This window comes from Callospermophilus lateralis, chromosome 13 (genome assembly GCF_048772815.1).
Source record: "Callospermophilus lateralis isolate mCalLat2 chromosome 13, mCalLat2.hap1, whole genome shotgun sequence".
NCBI classification, from domain to species: domain Eukaryota; kingdom Metazoa; phylum Chordata; class Mammalia; order Rodentia; family Sciuridae; genus Callospermophilus; species Callospermophilus lateralis.
This window is the reverse complement of record NC_135317.1, coordinates 76,978,764-76,994,249: the sequence shown is the minus strand read 5'-3', so window position 1 is coordinate 76,994,249 and position 15,486 is coordinate 76,978,764. Positions and strand designations below refer to the sequence as shown.

At 53.8% G+C, this 15,486-nt stretch overlaps 1 protein-coding gene across 7 annotated transcripts in view; it reads left to right on the top strand.

Annotated features, from left to right (window-relative positions):
* The window catches only part of Nfasc (neurofascin), a 68,466-nt gene extending 54,380 nt beyond the window's left edge, over positions 1–14,086 (top strand). For 5 of the 7 annotated variants that reach the window (XM_076832402.1, XM_076832403.1, XM_076832400.1 and 2 more), the window contains 3 exons: positions 8,297–8,428; positions 10,587–10,656; positions 13,855–14,086. In XM_076832402.1, coding sequence (XP_076688517.1) covers positions 8,297–8,428; positions 10,587–10,656; positions 13,855–14,086 — 434 coding nt within the window. Of the gene's footprint in view, positions 1–1,243; positions 1,397–8,296; positions 8,429–10,586; positions 10,657–13,854 lie in introns of all 7 variants that reach the window. The other 2 variants (XM_076832398.1, XM_076832397.1) reach the window with 1 other exon arrangement.
* Positions 14,087–15,486: the final 1,400 nt, after the last annotated feature.

Here is a 15,486-nt window from a genome sequence, read left to right as displayed (position 1 = left end):
TTAATGAAATCGATATGCGCTCAGGCAGCAGAGAGGTGGGAGGAGCGGACTGAAAGAGAAGGTAGGGGCTTCCAAAGCCATTAGTGAAGGCCTCCAGTTGCAAGTACTATGGAAGACCCGGGCAGCCAAGCCCTCCATCCATTTCCTGCCCAGGATGAGGGTTCTCCGTCACCCCAAAATAAGCCAAAGCTCACCTCTGTGTTTATGTCCTAATGTGTATCCAGATGGCTTCACCAGATAGACCAGGCCAGTTCACAGACTTGGGCTCCAGCTGTGTTTTGTTCACAGCAGAATGTCAGAGGGCTACAGTCCGAGACAGGAGCCAGAGCCCTGTGTCTCAGAGAGCTGGTGACAAGCTGTTTGCTCTTTTTCCTAGATCTTGGGACCAAGGAACAGATTGGTTAGGCTACAGAGCACGGTCAGGACATCCAGCCTCTCTGAGTGGAGGCCCCTGGTCCTGTGGGGTCAAACCCTACCCCTTGGCTTCTCAAGCATATGTGCTCTAAGTAGCTAAGCCACACGCCTGCCTTAAAACCCACCTGGGATGGCCCACCCAAAGCTCTCTTGGGAATGCCAAGCCAACTCTTCACTCTCTGTATCTGGAGGAGACGTTGGTGTCCACAGTTATCTGGAATCCTCTTATTTGGTCCATATAATTTTTCAGCTTGGCCCATGTGCGCCGCCCCCACACACACACACACACACACACAACACACACCAACACCATTTGCCCTGCAGCGCAGACACAGGTGCTTTACCTGGTGTGTGATTTTGCCACTTGCTGGGACACGAGAGGTGAAGCCAGGAGTGTGAGCCAAGGAGAGTCAAGGACTCTTCCTGTCCCATCTCCAGTAACCATAAGGGATGCTGACTGGCTCTCTGGCCTCACCAGAAAGATCCCACTTGGAAAGTGAATCACTCCAGGGCAGTGGAGTATCCACCAACATGCTGAGGATTTAAGCAGGTCATGATATGTTTAGCGCTAAGACTGTGGTGAGGAAGGAGAACTATAAGAGGAAACAGTGTCCTTTGTGAAAGGGGCATCATGGAAGAGAGAGAGCGCTAGCATTGCATGGACAGGCACTGGGGAGCCAGCTATCTGGTTCTCTCCTGGTCTGTACAGTGGACTGGACCCGCGGTCCCCTCACCCTTTTCTACCTTTGACAGGTGACCAGGAAACTAAGCACTGTCTCTCCAGCTCCTGGTGCCTGGCTTTAGGCTGACCAAGATTTCTGTTCCCCAGGCAACCATACGAAAAAAACTGTCCCTGTTAAGGCCCAGGCCCAGCCTATACAGCTGACAGACCTCTATCCTGGGATGACGTACACATTGAGGGTTTATTCCCGGGACAACGAGGGCATCAGCAGTACCGTCATCACCTTTATGACCAGTACAGGTGAGAGGGGAGCTGGCCTGGCCGTCCCCTGCAAGCATGAGGCATTTCATCCTCATCCTCTGCTTCCGGCTTGCCTTTTCTCCCTGGAAAGAAGACTCATCTCTGCCTGATTCCCCACCTTGCATGGCATGTGTAAGTTCCCCGGGAAGCCAGAGGAACCAGGTGTGCATGCACAGCCAGAAGTAAACTGATTCTGGGCCCCTGGGGCTGAGCGGGGATCCAAGGAAACAAAGGACTGTATAATGAAGACAGGGACTGTGTGGTCCCCCTGCTAAGCCCGAAACAAAAGGGCTTAGTGTATATGCAAACTGTGGTGTGCTGGTCTGGGGGCTGCTGGGAGTCAGGCCACCTGCCCCAGGTGTTCAGGGGCTGCTTCCTCCATGGGGGATTAGGGCACAGGGCTGTCACAGGGACTTGATCCAAAAATCTCTCCAGTAACCCAAGCAGGGATCAGCATGTATGTTTACTGTCTTGCCACCATCATCTGTCAAGAAAAATTCCAGTGCGTGACACAACTTGTTTAAGGCTTTGTTTTGATTTCATTTTTGTCCCAATTTTGTCTTACCTAAAAATAAGTGACTTTTTGTCCTGCTAGGGGAGGGGAGGAAGCTCTTGCTCAGTAGAGGCTTCTGCTGTGCATGGAGAAGAATCTTTGTTGTGTCAAATGAACAGGCTGATGGGTGGGGTGGCTCGGGGAAAGGGCTGGGGTTCAGAAGTCTGTCTGCTGGAGGGGTGGCTGGGAGCCTGCTGGCCTTGCGGACTCTTGGGTTCGTTTATAGTTTTCAAATCAGCCAGGGGTAGCTAAGTGGCCTGTATGCTAAGCTCTGGGAAGAAGGGTATTTGTGGGGGTGGGAGGAGAGATTAAGAGAGAAAAGGATCAACCCCTGACTCTAGGGATGTTCTAATCAGATGCAGGTTATTAGATGCATAGTGGGGGAAATCACAATGATTTATATGAATTTCTGAACATTGACTTGAATATTCATTACCCTCCCCGTGCCTGGCCCAGCAAGGCTGATTTTGCAAGCTTGCATCTTGGGAGTCACTGCCCATCTGTATATCTCTCTCCCCCCACCCTTTCTAGCCTGGTCCCTCCAGATCTGTCCTCCTCCCTGTACCTCCGCCTGTTATGCACATTTCCATGCCACTGAGACTCAGGGAGTCTGGCTCCTCGCTTGGGGCTAGCTGGGCCAACTCTGGCAGGATATCTGAGTAGCCAGGCTGTCCTGTCACAGGGAGCCAGGCAACTGGACAGTTGACCAAGCGGAGCAGGTGGCTGGACTCTGACCCAGTTGGGGTCCTGTGCTCTTGCTCATTGGTGCATGCATTTCATTTCATCGTACTTCATTATAAATTTGAGTCCAGAACAGGGGCAGGAAGCAAAGATGATAGTGAGAATAGAGGCCCGCCCTAGGGAATGCTTCGAAAGCCAGCGCAGCCTGCTCTTTCAGAGTTTAGCCTCTCCGGATGCTAAGCTCTGCCACTGTGGGTGAGGTTAGGGAGAGAAATTTAGAGAGGAAAAGACCCAGCAGGTCCTGGCCCTGGGGGTATCCTGCTGTGTGTCCAGGTAGTAAACAGACAGTACAGAAAGAAATTGCAGCAACTTCTTCCACAGCCAAAGCCCCTATTTCTGAATGTTGACTTAGAGACTTATTTCTCTTTGCCTGGTGGATCTTATCGCCTGCTTTCAGAACAACTGCCACATCTTCCTGACTCTTCCCCATAAGCTGAAGCAGGCAGGCTCATGACCCTTGCTCTGAGTTCGTATTGCTCATTTCCCTCCCAGGCTTGCTGGAAATTACTATGTGCAAACCGCATGGGGAGAGAAAATATTTTCACTTTCCAAAGTCTGTGTGTGCCTGTTAGTGTGTGTGTAAATCCTTCAGAAATGCATACTGTTTCCTGTGGGTGGACTCCAGAAACAAGTCCACACAATCCCCTAGATCCTCATGTTTCATCAAAGCAAATTTACAAGCATCTCTGGGCCCCAACCACTGGTCATTTAGGCAACCGCAGGCCGTCGTCACTTAGTCAGCAGAAGCAACATTCTGCAGTAGTTCTGGAAGGAAATGGAAGGAAATCACTGGGAATGCTACTGGACTCTCCAGCCCTCACCAAAAAGATCCCATTGGGATGTTAATCACCTCCTTGAAGCTTTTGAAACCAAAGAGACCTGAGGTGTTGCAGTCACATAACCTGGGACCCTCAGAGGGACCCTTAGAGACCCATCGGCCCTTTGCAGCTAGGTGTGTGTGTGGGGGGTGGTCAGGCAGCCTTCCTGTCCTGTGGTGGTTGGTGGTGATGGGCCAGCAGTCAGGCCTGCTCTGGCCCCAGGAAGGCAGGAGGGACTACAGAACAGGGAAGGAGGGCATGGAAAGGTATACAGTGGTGCTTACGTGACTGCAGCCAAGCCACGGTGTATGTGAGGAAAGGCTGTTATATTTGTTACTTGACCCCTGTTCCAGAATTCTGCTGACTTTGGCTGACTGGCCTATCTTCTGTAGCCAGTCAAATTCCTCCCAGCTAGACACAGGAGTCGGTGGAACCACCTCTTTTGCAGGTGTAGTGCTTGTGTCTGGCTGGGTTGGGGAAGTGGTGGGGCTTGACACTGAGGCTTTGGTCCAGAGCGAAAGACATTTGGGCCTACACTGGCTAGGTGCTATTCAGGCTCCCATCACTCCTGGCTGAAGGTGGTGGTGTACATGCACCAGCTCCTTGAATGCTGACAGCATTGGCCCCCAAACCAGCATAGCAGATTGATTGAGGGTAGCCTGGGCAGTCAAGTGAAACTGCCTGGGAGCCTTGCTAAAATCCTTCCTCTCACAGCCCAAGCCATGGGATCACCTTCCAAGTGAGGTCATTAAATCCTAAATTTCTTTTGGTTCTTGAGAAATTAACTGATTTTGATGGGTGTGGTTGGGCCCACATACCCCACTTGGTGTATGTGAGGCATATGCCATCAGTGCCTTCTATGTCATAGGAAATTCTTTGACCCTTCGTTAAGGACTGAAGGTATGCTTGAACTCACCTGGTACTGTCCGGAGTGGAAAGGTATGTTTGCTTTCTAAATTGCCCATGTGGCCACTTTGCCTTGGAATTGTGACTTGGAATATCATGGAGATGGCAGCCAGAGGATAAGAATAGGCACCAAGAAGATGGCAAAATCAACTTCTCTGCAAAAAATATGTGCCACTGTCCAAACACAAGTGCAGTGATTGGTCTACTAGGGCCTCATGTGTGGGCAAGCCAGCATAAATGTGACCCCTAGGTGGCATTAGGGGTAAAACCTAGATAGAGCAGGATCCCAGGTTAAGTGTATTACATTAGGATTACATTGATCTATTAATCAATAAGTAGTCACTGATCTCTTTTATTTGACCAGCATCATGCTAAGTACTAGGAGGCTCAAGAAGATCCCCTGTTCTCAAGACTTTAATAGTACAGTTAGGATCCAGCAAACAGGACAATTTAATGTTACATTTGTGTGGAATAGTTGGGAGCCATGTCAGAGTCCAGAGATGGTGTGAGTTGGAGCAACGGAAGGTTCACAAGGAGGTGGAGAACGTGGAAAGTTGGTGAGCTGGAAGAGGGCGGCCCAGGCTCTCTTGGGTAGGATGGGCAGAGGCACAGAGAAGGAGACTACACAGCACCCTGAAGGCCAGGCTGGGGTGGAGAAGGCAGGTGGCATCACCGTGAAGCATCCTAGAGCATGACATAATGCCTCACTGTCTCCAGTGGCCCTGGGGGCGTGATGTGAGGGGACCCCTCTAGAATGGACAGTGAGGTGGATGGGAGAGAGCACCGGCAGCCATTAGACGGGGCAAGAGTGGCAAGTCACTGGCGGGGGCGGGCAGTGAGGCACATGCCATCAGTGCCACCAGGAGGGAGCTTTGTGCTCACAGCTGTGGAGTTGGCAGCAGGGACAATAGAGAGATGAGTAAGAGGGCTGCCAGTTGGAAAGTTGGAACCAGTCCCGTCATAGGTAAGAGGCAGGGTGTGAAGGGCATCTGGGGAGAGGCGGGCTTGGCGACGGAGGCTTGAGGTCAGCTTGTGGGGTTGAAGAATGGACTGGGCAGGAGCTGGCCCCATGGGAAATGGAGGAGTTCCCCTAAACAGGGCCGTGCATGAGCTGGGGCTGGAAGGCCTAGCACGCTCCTCAGGGTTGTTAAGACACAAGAAACCTCAACAAGTTTAACAGACGGGAAGGAAACGGCGAAGAGGAAGAAAGAGAACGTGATACCAGGGTGTTCAGAAGTCTTTGCGGGAATGAAGGACCAAGGAAGGCAACACTGGGTCCCATTTATGTGGCAGGGGAGAGAGTTTGGGGGAGGAGGGAGAGAAGAGGGTCCTGCCTCTGTTGCAGGAGGAGGGGACAGCTGCAGAGGCTTCAAGCTTCCAGGGTCCCCAGAGTGTCCGTGGAATACGGAAGGTCAGCGCAGGTGTGGGCCGAACAAGGGAGAGGGAGGACAGGTTCTGGACACACAGCTGTTGGGCTGGAAGCAGGGACAGAGAGAGGAATAAAAGGATTGCCAGGTGGCAGCAAAGTCCAGCTGAAGAATGACAAGTAAATCCCCAACAGGCCTGGGCCTGCGTCTCCCTCCAGCTGGGCTCTGGAAGAGCTGAGGTGATGTCAGAGACCCCCAGCCAGGAACTGGGAAGGACAGGGTGGAGTTTAAGGGAGACAGTGGCCTCTCAGGCCAAGGGGTGGGGGCGCTGAACAAAGGCAAGAAGGTCAAGGGTTCCTCTTCCAAGCAAATGGCAGTGGAGCTCCCCACACACACTAGGCTCTGCCTCCAGCCCTGGGGAGACCAGGCTAAGCCCCACCCCTGAGCTTATTTTCTGGGGAGAGGCGCAGGGTAGAATGGCAGAGCACAGACTCCCAGGGCCGGACAGCTTGGGGTCACATCCGAACCCTGACAGTTACTAGCCCCACAATCTTGAGTAAGTCATTTAAACTGTGCCTCCACGTCTACCTCTGTAAAATAGGATAAAAATTAAAACCTGCCTAATGTATGAGGTTTCGGTGGGATGGATTAGATAATGTGTGGGAAAGTGCCCAGAGCGGTGCCTGGCCCGTGAAGTGCTTATCAGTATAAATGAATGGTAGTAATTTGTCAAATGGTTACAAGTGCTATGGAAAAGATAAATTAGAGCATTCTGATCAAGAGTGACTATGTGGGGGGTGGAGGAGGGGGCCTTTGCCTAAACTGGGGAAATCCAGGAGGGACGTCCTTAGGGACTCTCCAAGGCAGAAATAACCAAAGCCACTGTGGCTAGTGCATGGAGAGTGAGCAGAGTGGGACACGGAGAGGGAGTGGCCAGGTTCGGCTCTGACAGAGCCTGTGAGATTGAGGAATGCAGATCTTTTTCCAAAAGCCATGAGACTCTTTGGAGAGTTAAAGCAAGGAAGAGATCCGATTCCACGTGGTGCTTGGGGAAGATTTTTCTAACACTGTGGGGAGTGGTCTGCCAGCTGGATGGAGCTTTTCTCCACAGCACACACAGATCAGGGTCATCACAAGTCAAGTTCTTACTGGACTCGACTGCTTTGCTGCAGGGCTACTCTGGACCTCCAGAGTGGTCCATCTGGAGGTGGAGCATTTGTCTGTCAGTCTTCAGCATTTACTAAGAGCCATCCCTCTGCAGTGCCCTGGGCTGGCACTGAAAAACACAGAAAACAGTCGTAGCTCCCAAGAACAGCGGAGGATGTGATTATGCCCAGATATTGGCCCACAGATGGCATGTGGTGGGAGTGGGGGGTGCACAGAGCCCTGGGGGGCCCATGCTTTTCCCATGTGCCTTCTGGGAAGGCGTGGTGCTGTGGTCCCATAACTCCTGCTGCTATGTGGTGCTCCCAGGCCTCTCTGGACGGGGCAGGCTCCAGAGCTGCTTGGCCATGTCCATTCCTTGGACCTCTCCCTACCTCAGTGTCTGTGACAGGCTGCATTTCTGGAGGTGTGTTTTCTTCTTTAGTCCAGAGATAGGAAACAGAGAGGGTCCTGAGCATGTGCTCCTAAGCCCCAACCCCAGCCATTGTGGACACCACCCGATGACCCCTGGGCTCCTGTTCTTTAGGCCCACCTGCGTGCCCTTCAAAACACAAAGGGATCTTAGGCAGGTCTCCAGGCACAGATAGAGGGCACTGTCACAGGGACAGGGAGAGGGTGAGCAGGTGTGTCACAGGCCACCAGGGCCCTCTCATGGGGCAGTGTCTGGAAGTGGGATGGAGTGAGTGGAAGGTGCAGCCCCAGCATCAGCGCCATCCTGTCTGGGGGAACCTGGGCCTGCACCGTCTGCTGCCAGGCTCAGTCCAGCTGGGCAGACATGAAAAGGCACAGGACGACCTGTTCCTCCACCTGGCCCAGGACCCACTGCCAGGAAGACAGCTGGCGGCCTTGGCACCCCGCTGTGGTCAGGGATATGGCCCTGCACCTGTGCAGGCCCGCCAGGCCTCTGGCAGCAGGTGCACACAGCATGACCTCAGCTCCCGCTCCCATGGGTGGCATGCAGAACCATTCACAGGACTTGTGCTTCCACAGACAATCCCTGGCCTCCCCTGAGTCCTCACTAGGCCGTGGCCATCCCTCTGGTTTGCAAGAATGCCCAGCCTCATCCTGAGGAAATGCCCTTCCTAAAGCACCTGTTCAGTCTCCTGCCGCTTCTCTGCTCCCTGCACGCCTTTCCGCCTTTCCTTTGCGTTTTTTCTGATCTTTTGAACTTGGCTCTTTTTAACTGTTTTCATTTTGTCCCTTTAGCTAGGTAGTTTGGGCCAAAGAGTGGCTAGATGGTAGTGTTAAGCTCCAGGAGAACCATCCATGTGCTATAGCTGAGCCTCGGGCTCCCCTACCCCCAACACCATGCATTCACTCACGGATTTGCTTCCGACCCCCCCCCCCCCAGCTTACACCAACAACCAGGCGGACATCGCCACCCAGGGCTGGTTCATTGGGCTCATGTGCGCCATCGCCCTCCTGGTGCTGATCCTGCTCATCGTCTGCTTCATCAAGAGGAGTCGCGGTGGCAAGTACCCAGGTGAGACCTGTGAGGGGAGCAGGTGAGGGAACCTTCCCACCAGTCACCAGGTCACCCACCTGATCACCCAATCCGAGACTTGGAACCGTGGCCCTCTCGCCTGTTCTTTGCATTAGTGCCACCAGCAAGAACTTGAGTTAATTATGTCCACCGAGGTGGGCGGATGGTGAGGTCCAGGCCGCTCCAGAGAGGGATGGAAGGAACCCTGGCTCCTGCTGAGGTTAGGTTGACCTTCCCTCACCTTGACTCACCACCCATCTGCTTCAGAAATTGGCTTTTTTCCAGCCTGAATCTCATTAGGACCCTGAGTCCCAGGGAAGGAGGAGGGAAGAGAGGCATTTTAGATAACATGGGAAGAGAAAGGGGCAGATAGGCACACCCATGAAAGAGGTGGCAGAGCTGGGCCCTCCACAGGACAAAGGGTATCATAGATAACTGGAAACAGGGAGCAAGGAGAGGCTGAGGAGTGGATGGCACTAATTGAACCCCACAGCACTTAAAGGGCTTTGAATCCCAAAGAGGCATTTCTCTTCTATGGCCAAGATCCTCCAGCCCAGACAAACCAAGGTCAAGAACAAGGACCTCTGGCATTCTTGTTTCTGAAAATATTGATTGTTTTTCAAGCAAGGGCAAGCAAGCCATCTGTCTATGACGGGGTGGGTGGGGTGACAGGAGACAGGGTAATGGATGACTCTGGAGCAGAACTCCTGCTGGGCTGCAGGATGAAGTCACTCTCTGCTTCAGAGCCCCATGACCAGACCACTCCACGCTCCCCAGACACCTCCTTCTCCCTGTCACTATACAGAGGTCCTCGCCAAAGCTCAACACAGAGGATCTGGAAGGGAGAGGAGATTCTGTTTTATTTCCTTCCCCTGCCCTCCTACACTCAGACCCTAGGGCCCTGGGGTTCTGCTTCCATTGCAGTGAGGGAGCTCAGGAAATTGCAATTCCTTACCAGTGAGGGATGCTTTTTCACTTTGTTCTGCTGTCTTGCCTCTCTTTTCCTTCCATAAAGAGAGAAAGCCAGAGTTAGGGAGAGGTCCAGCTTTCCACGTGACATCAAGACTTGGGAGGACTCACTGAGTCATTCCCATCCCAGTGGAAGTCACCAGATGTACTCTAAGCCTATTCAAAAGTGCTCCATCCTCCTCCCAGAAATCCCTCCAAAGCAGGCCTCCCTACTTCCAGCTCCGGGGTAGGTCCCTGGCATGTCAAAAACACAGAGACTCAGGAGCCCAGGGCCAGAACACCAATTGTCCTCTCAGCTTCATGCGGCTGCTAATTAGTTATGTGATCTGTTCTTCACCTCTCAAGACCTCAGTTCCCCCACACTGAAAATAGGAGTGATTGTCCTGACTTGTATTTTTAAAAGAACACATAAAGCATCCCTCGTGGGCCTGGGGGTATAGCTCAGAGGTCGAGTGCTTGCCCAGCATGTGCAAGGTCCTGGGTCCAATCCCCAGTAACCACCCAAAAAATAAATAAATATATTAAAAAGGAACCCTCAGGTAAGTGCCTGCTGCATGCCAGCCTGTTTTAGGTGCCAGGGATACTAAAGGAGAGATGTTTGTCCTTGATGTTGCAGCTGACTCCTAGGGAATGGCCACAGCACAGCAAGGCAGGCCTAGGCTGGTTGTATAGGAAAAGGGCACCTCAGTGAAGACCCAGATAGGAGAGTGCCTCCATCCCTAGTGTGACAAGTGTCTTCCCTGACCGGGGCACTCGGCCAGCAGCTTTGGAGAAACACACAGTCCCCACCCTGAAGAGAGAACTGCATTCTGTTAGGGGCACAGGAACTGTGCACAAAGGATTCTAATACTGAGCGGAGGAAGGGTGTGAACAAGGGAGGATGTGCCTTTGGTGGAGGAAAGGATCACATCACTGAGGTTTGAGAAGGAGCCCATGCAGAGGCAGTGGGAGCTTGGTGGGAGGAGATTGAGTTGTTAACAGGGATGTAAAGAGAGCCCTTGGAGTGAGCAGGAGGAGGCAGAATCGAGGGATTGACTTTGGGAAGAATTGATGGCATCTTATTAAAAGGTGTCAAGGGGTGGGAGGGGTGGGCAGGCCCAGGGTGGTATCTTCTGGCCCCACCTGCCGTAGGGCCTTGGAGAGCAGGGGCCTGCTCTTAATCAGTGTCTGTCTTCTCTTATTGACCAAGTGCGAGAAAAGAAGGACGTTCCCCTTGGCCCTGAAGACCCCAAAGAAGAGGATGGCTCCTTTGACTACAGGTGCGGGATCTCCTCCCCCTGACTGGCAGCTGTCCCTCCTGCCCTGAGGCAGCCCACTCCCCTCAGAGCAGCTGGGCCACAAGGCACAGCGTCCACATCCTCACCCACTGGGCCGTCACCTCTGACTCTCTGGCTGTGCCTTGGCAGAGGACATGTGGTCAGAGAGGTTGTGCATCCTGACCAAAGAGGACGAGGCTGCTCCCCTACCCCCAACACACTTCATTCACACAATTTTGCACAACTCAAGCTGCTGAGCTGCTTATATGTTTCTTTCTACCATTTACCTCTAAAAATGCAGCCTGGGCCCCCCCATGCAGTGAAATGAGTTCCACTCTCAGGCTTCTCTGCTTACAACCACCCCTAACCCTGAGGATAATGACCAGGGGGATGTAGTGTCTGAGCCTCAGGCAGTGGCGGGGCGGGGCAAGGAAGTCTAGGTTCTTTCCTCTTGAACCTGGTGACGTCTGTGGGCTCTAGGGTAGATGGGCCTCAGAGAGGTCCAGAGCCCAGTGTCCCAGGTGGCAGGGCTGAGGCCCATCTGGGAAGAGACCTGCCCAAGCCCCCACATTCATCTCCCAGTGGCAGAGCTGGAGAGGACAGGGGCTGGACTGCCAGCCAGTGCTGCTCTCCTAGGGATCTGAACAGGTCTTTGTATCTCAATATAACAAAATCATCGACTGTCCATTTGAATGGTAGATATATTCTGAATTTAGGAATGAGGTAGAGAATCCCCAGCACCACCAAAAAACAAAACAAAACAAAACAAACAAACAAACAAAAACCTTCAGGAATGGTGCTGAGTGGGTCATGGAATCTTATTCTCAGACCAAGTGAGTGGAAAGGTCTGTTCAGGGCCTTCCTTCCCTGCCCCCATTTGGTTACTAGCCAGTCCAGGTCACCGCTGCTCTCTGGCCTCTCTTTATCCTTTCTGGGCCTCCACCTCTCTGCCCATCAGCAGCCTGGCAAGCCTGATCAGATCAATGGGTGGCAGAGCCACTGCCCACATGGGAGCCGGTCTGGCAGCTTAGGAGCCACAACCAGCCCAACAGTTCCAGTGTCCCCATGGGCCTTCCCAAAGGGCAGCACAGAGGTGCAGCCCCTTCTTCCCAGGCTCCCCTGGCAGGGTCCAGCTTCCCCATGAGCTGGCCTTCATTTCCAAGGCCAAGGTCTCTTTTTCCCCCAGACCCTCAGCATAGCCAGAGGTGGACACACAGGGTGGGCATCCTACACTAAGAGAAGCTGCTTCCTCATGTGCCTCTCTCCTCCCCTGGAAAACAAAGCTGTTGGGCTAAAGCACCTGCTGCACGCTGTCCCCAAGGCCCACTGTGTTCAGGAGGTGCATGCCCAGCCAGCATGGGCACACGAGCTCACCTTGGGCACAGGCCCTGCAGCATCCATCCTAGAGCCCCGGGTGCATGAGTCCAAGCGTCCCAGACTGGGAAAAGTCCCAGATAAGTGAGAGGAAGAACTAAGCTGCTGGAGGTGCAGGCCGGAGAGCCAGGAGGTGTGGTCTTCCTCCTCATCTTCCTCCATCCTGTGGCTGAGTTCTGATGAGGCTCTCTGCCTCTCTCCCTGCAAATCTGTCCTCTTGGATATTGAGGGTCTCTGGAGGCCAGGCCAATAGGTGACTAGACCAGGGCCACTCTTTTATTCAAGCTTCCTTTAGGTGAGATCTGCTCTTCCAGACTTAGGTCCCCTTTACCCTCAAGAACCTCCACCCTGAACCCTCCCCTTTGGGACCACCTCTGTCTAGTGGATATGCCTGAAATGGGGACAGGAATTCCCCCCAAATTGCATAATAATTCTCCTGCTCCTGTGGTGGGGCAGAGGGCCTAGGGAAGAGTGCAGGGTGAAAGACTGGCAAGGGGGCTGAGGAGCCTGGCAATGAATTCTGCCGGTTTGCAAAGAGAGATCCACTTCCTGCACAAATTCACACAACCCTAGAGACCCACTGGCTTCCCTCCACCGCTGTCCCTCCCACAGCACTGCCCGCAGAGCACCGGTGAGGCTGTGTTAATGGGCCGCCTTCACTTGGTGCCTGGGAGGGACTGGGCTAATGGCTTTTCTTGTATCTTGCTCAGCTCTGGCTCCAGCTTGAGGCCTTCCCGACGGCTGTCTTTGCCCAGTGCAGTTATTAGAATGCACTGCCTGCTGTAATGGCACCTCAGCTGGTTGTTTTCCCCACATCCAGGAAGGACTTAGAGTGGGCTAGGAGCAGAGAAGGGTGCGGCATGTCTGCCTAGACTGCCTGGTACCACTGTGGTCCCACCTGCTGGGCCCCCCAGTCCCTACTGCTGGTCCACATCTGCTGTGTGCCTGGGAGCCCAGCTCACCTCTGAAGTGCAGCCAGCAACACCTGGTCCCCCCTCTGAGCCTAAAGGGCACACAGAGTTTTCTAGCCAGGGGCAGAAATGGCTCAGAGTGCAGTTATTCAAATCAGGCATCTGGGCCCCATGGGCCAGTGCCACTTTACCAACCAGCTTCCAGCTCTCCGAGGAGAGAGCTGAATGACAGGGCTGGGGGCTGGGGCTGGCAGAACCCTCCAAGCCTTCCTAGTGCTCAAATTGCTGGTCTCGAGTGCTTCTCTGTATGCCCCTGTCTCCCACGACCCCACCTCTCTTACGTGCTAGGCCCAAAGCAGTAGCACCTGTTTGTGGATAAGCCAGATAACCAAGGGAGCAGCACAGAGACAGGGAGGTGGCAAGGTGGGGGAAGGTCTGATCCCAAAGCAAGACCCTTGCTTTGGTCAAGGGCAGAGCCTTGCCCTGCAGAGTCATAGAAGGTCCACCTTCCATGGACAGGTCACAGGGGCACACTCAGGACTGGAACTCCTTGTCCTGACTCTTGCCACCCCACGTGATCTCACAAGCTATGGCTCTGCCTCTCATGGGATGGCCATCCTCTACCTCCTCCTGCTGTGATAGTGGCCTGTCATGTGGGAAGGATCCCACACCAGGAATCCAGAAGCTTGCTCCGCAATCCCTGCCCTGCACCCGTGCCATCTCCCCTTAAGGAAGACGCTGGTCCTCACTGGGCCTCTTAGCTTTCCTTTTGTAGCACCCGTGGGACAAGGAGGATGGGGCCTGGCTGATCCCCAGGACCTGTGCTTGGCAGGAAGTCCGCTGCCCTGTCCCACCCTACCTGGTTTGGGTTGTGCTGGACCCACTAGGCCCTGATTCTCTGTCTCTCTCTGGCCAGTGATGAGGACAACAAGCCCCTGCAGGGCAGCCAGACGTCTCTGGATGGAACCATCAAGCAGCAGGAAAGTGACGACAGCCTGGTGGACTATGGGGAAGGCGGCGAAGGGCAGTTCAATGAAGATGGCTCTTTCATTGGCCAGTACACGGTCAAAAAGGACAAGGAGGAAACAGAGGGCAACGAGAGCTCAGAGGCCACATCACCCGTCAATGCCATCTATTCTCTGGCCTAACGGAGCCCACCCGGGCACAGCCACTACTTTATGAGTGGGAGGAGGGGAGAGGGGGAGACGAAGCCACTGCAGACCGACCACAAAGCCTCCACCACCTTCAGGGACAAGGGTACAAAATGGGGGTCTGCCAAGCTGTGAGGATCAGTGGCCACCCAGCTACCCACAAGCCCCCTCCCAATGACCCCCCACACCCCTGGGTGCCACCAGTGTGGGAGAGCTAGAGCCATGACTGAGCTCACCTGAGGGAACCCTGGTCCCTTGCCCCATCTCGCAGCCACCCTGAGCGTCCATCCCACCGCCCGCCTTGGCCTCGGCCCACACCCTTGCCCGGTCCTGTCGGTTACCGTACTTTCATTGACTTTATTTTTGCTTTGTGCATCTTCCAAACCTCCAGACCCAATGTCTCCATTTTCTTTTGAAGATGTGTTCCTGGAAAAAGAAAGAATAGGTGGATTCTCCCCCCAGGAAACCACAAAGAGACAGAAAGGACGGATCCCTAACAGAACGTAGAGAAGAGTCGTAGTATTCAAACCGTCGCTGGGCCAGCACGTTTCCGGAGGATGCCTTTCTTTGCCATATTGTCCCCCACCCTTGCTCCCAACCCATCTGCCTCTGTCTTGTCAGTTGCTGAGCTGGGCTTGGCTCCTTCCTGGAAAATGACAGTATTTTTTGGCAGGGAGAGGGTGGGCAGTCGCCTCGCCCCTCTCTGGTTCAGTTGGGAGGTGAGTTTACCTCTGACTCCTCGTTCTTACCCTGCCCCTGCCTCCAGAGTGTCCAAGAATGAGCTGCACTGACTTTGAAGGAGAAGCTGGAGGCACAGGAGTGGGCACTGATGGTACGAACTTCAATTGCAATGACTGGACCTCAGCAGAAGAAAGTCAGGGGTCTGGTCTCTTGGGAACTGTGAGCACCTCTGGAGAGAAGCAAAGGGCTGGGTTTGGACTCCTTCCTTCCCATCAGTGAATACAAGGATGTAGGAGAGAGGACCACACCCACCATGTCCAGAGCAGAGGGCATCCGCCCACCTGGCCAGGGTCTACGCTGCTACCCTAAGGAGATGAAACCCTGCAATGCAGAAGCCTTGCTGGTGTGTTCGGGGCTGTAAAGCACCACCCTCTTCCTCCTCTAGCAGATGTCGGTTGTCTCCTTGGTCAATTCTGTATGCTGTTGAGACTCGTATTTGACGTGATGTGTGGGTAGAGACCTGCTGCCCCGGAACTGAGCCTGTCTGTCCTTTCATTAGGGTATATATACATATCAGGGGACCTGTGGTGGCGCCGTGCTAACAGTGCTGTGACGCCCCCACCCAGAGAGGACTCAGTGCTCTTCGTATGCCTTATGCAGTTCTGATCTGTCCCTGGAGTTCCCAGGTTCCCAGCCCCTCCCTGCAAGCCTTGAAG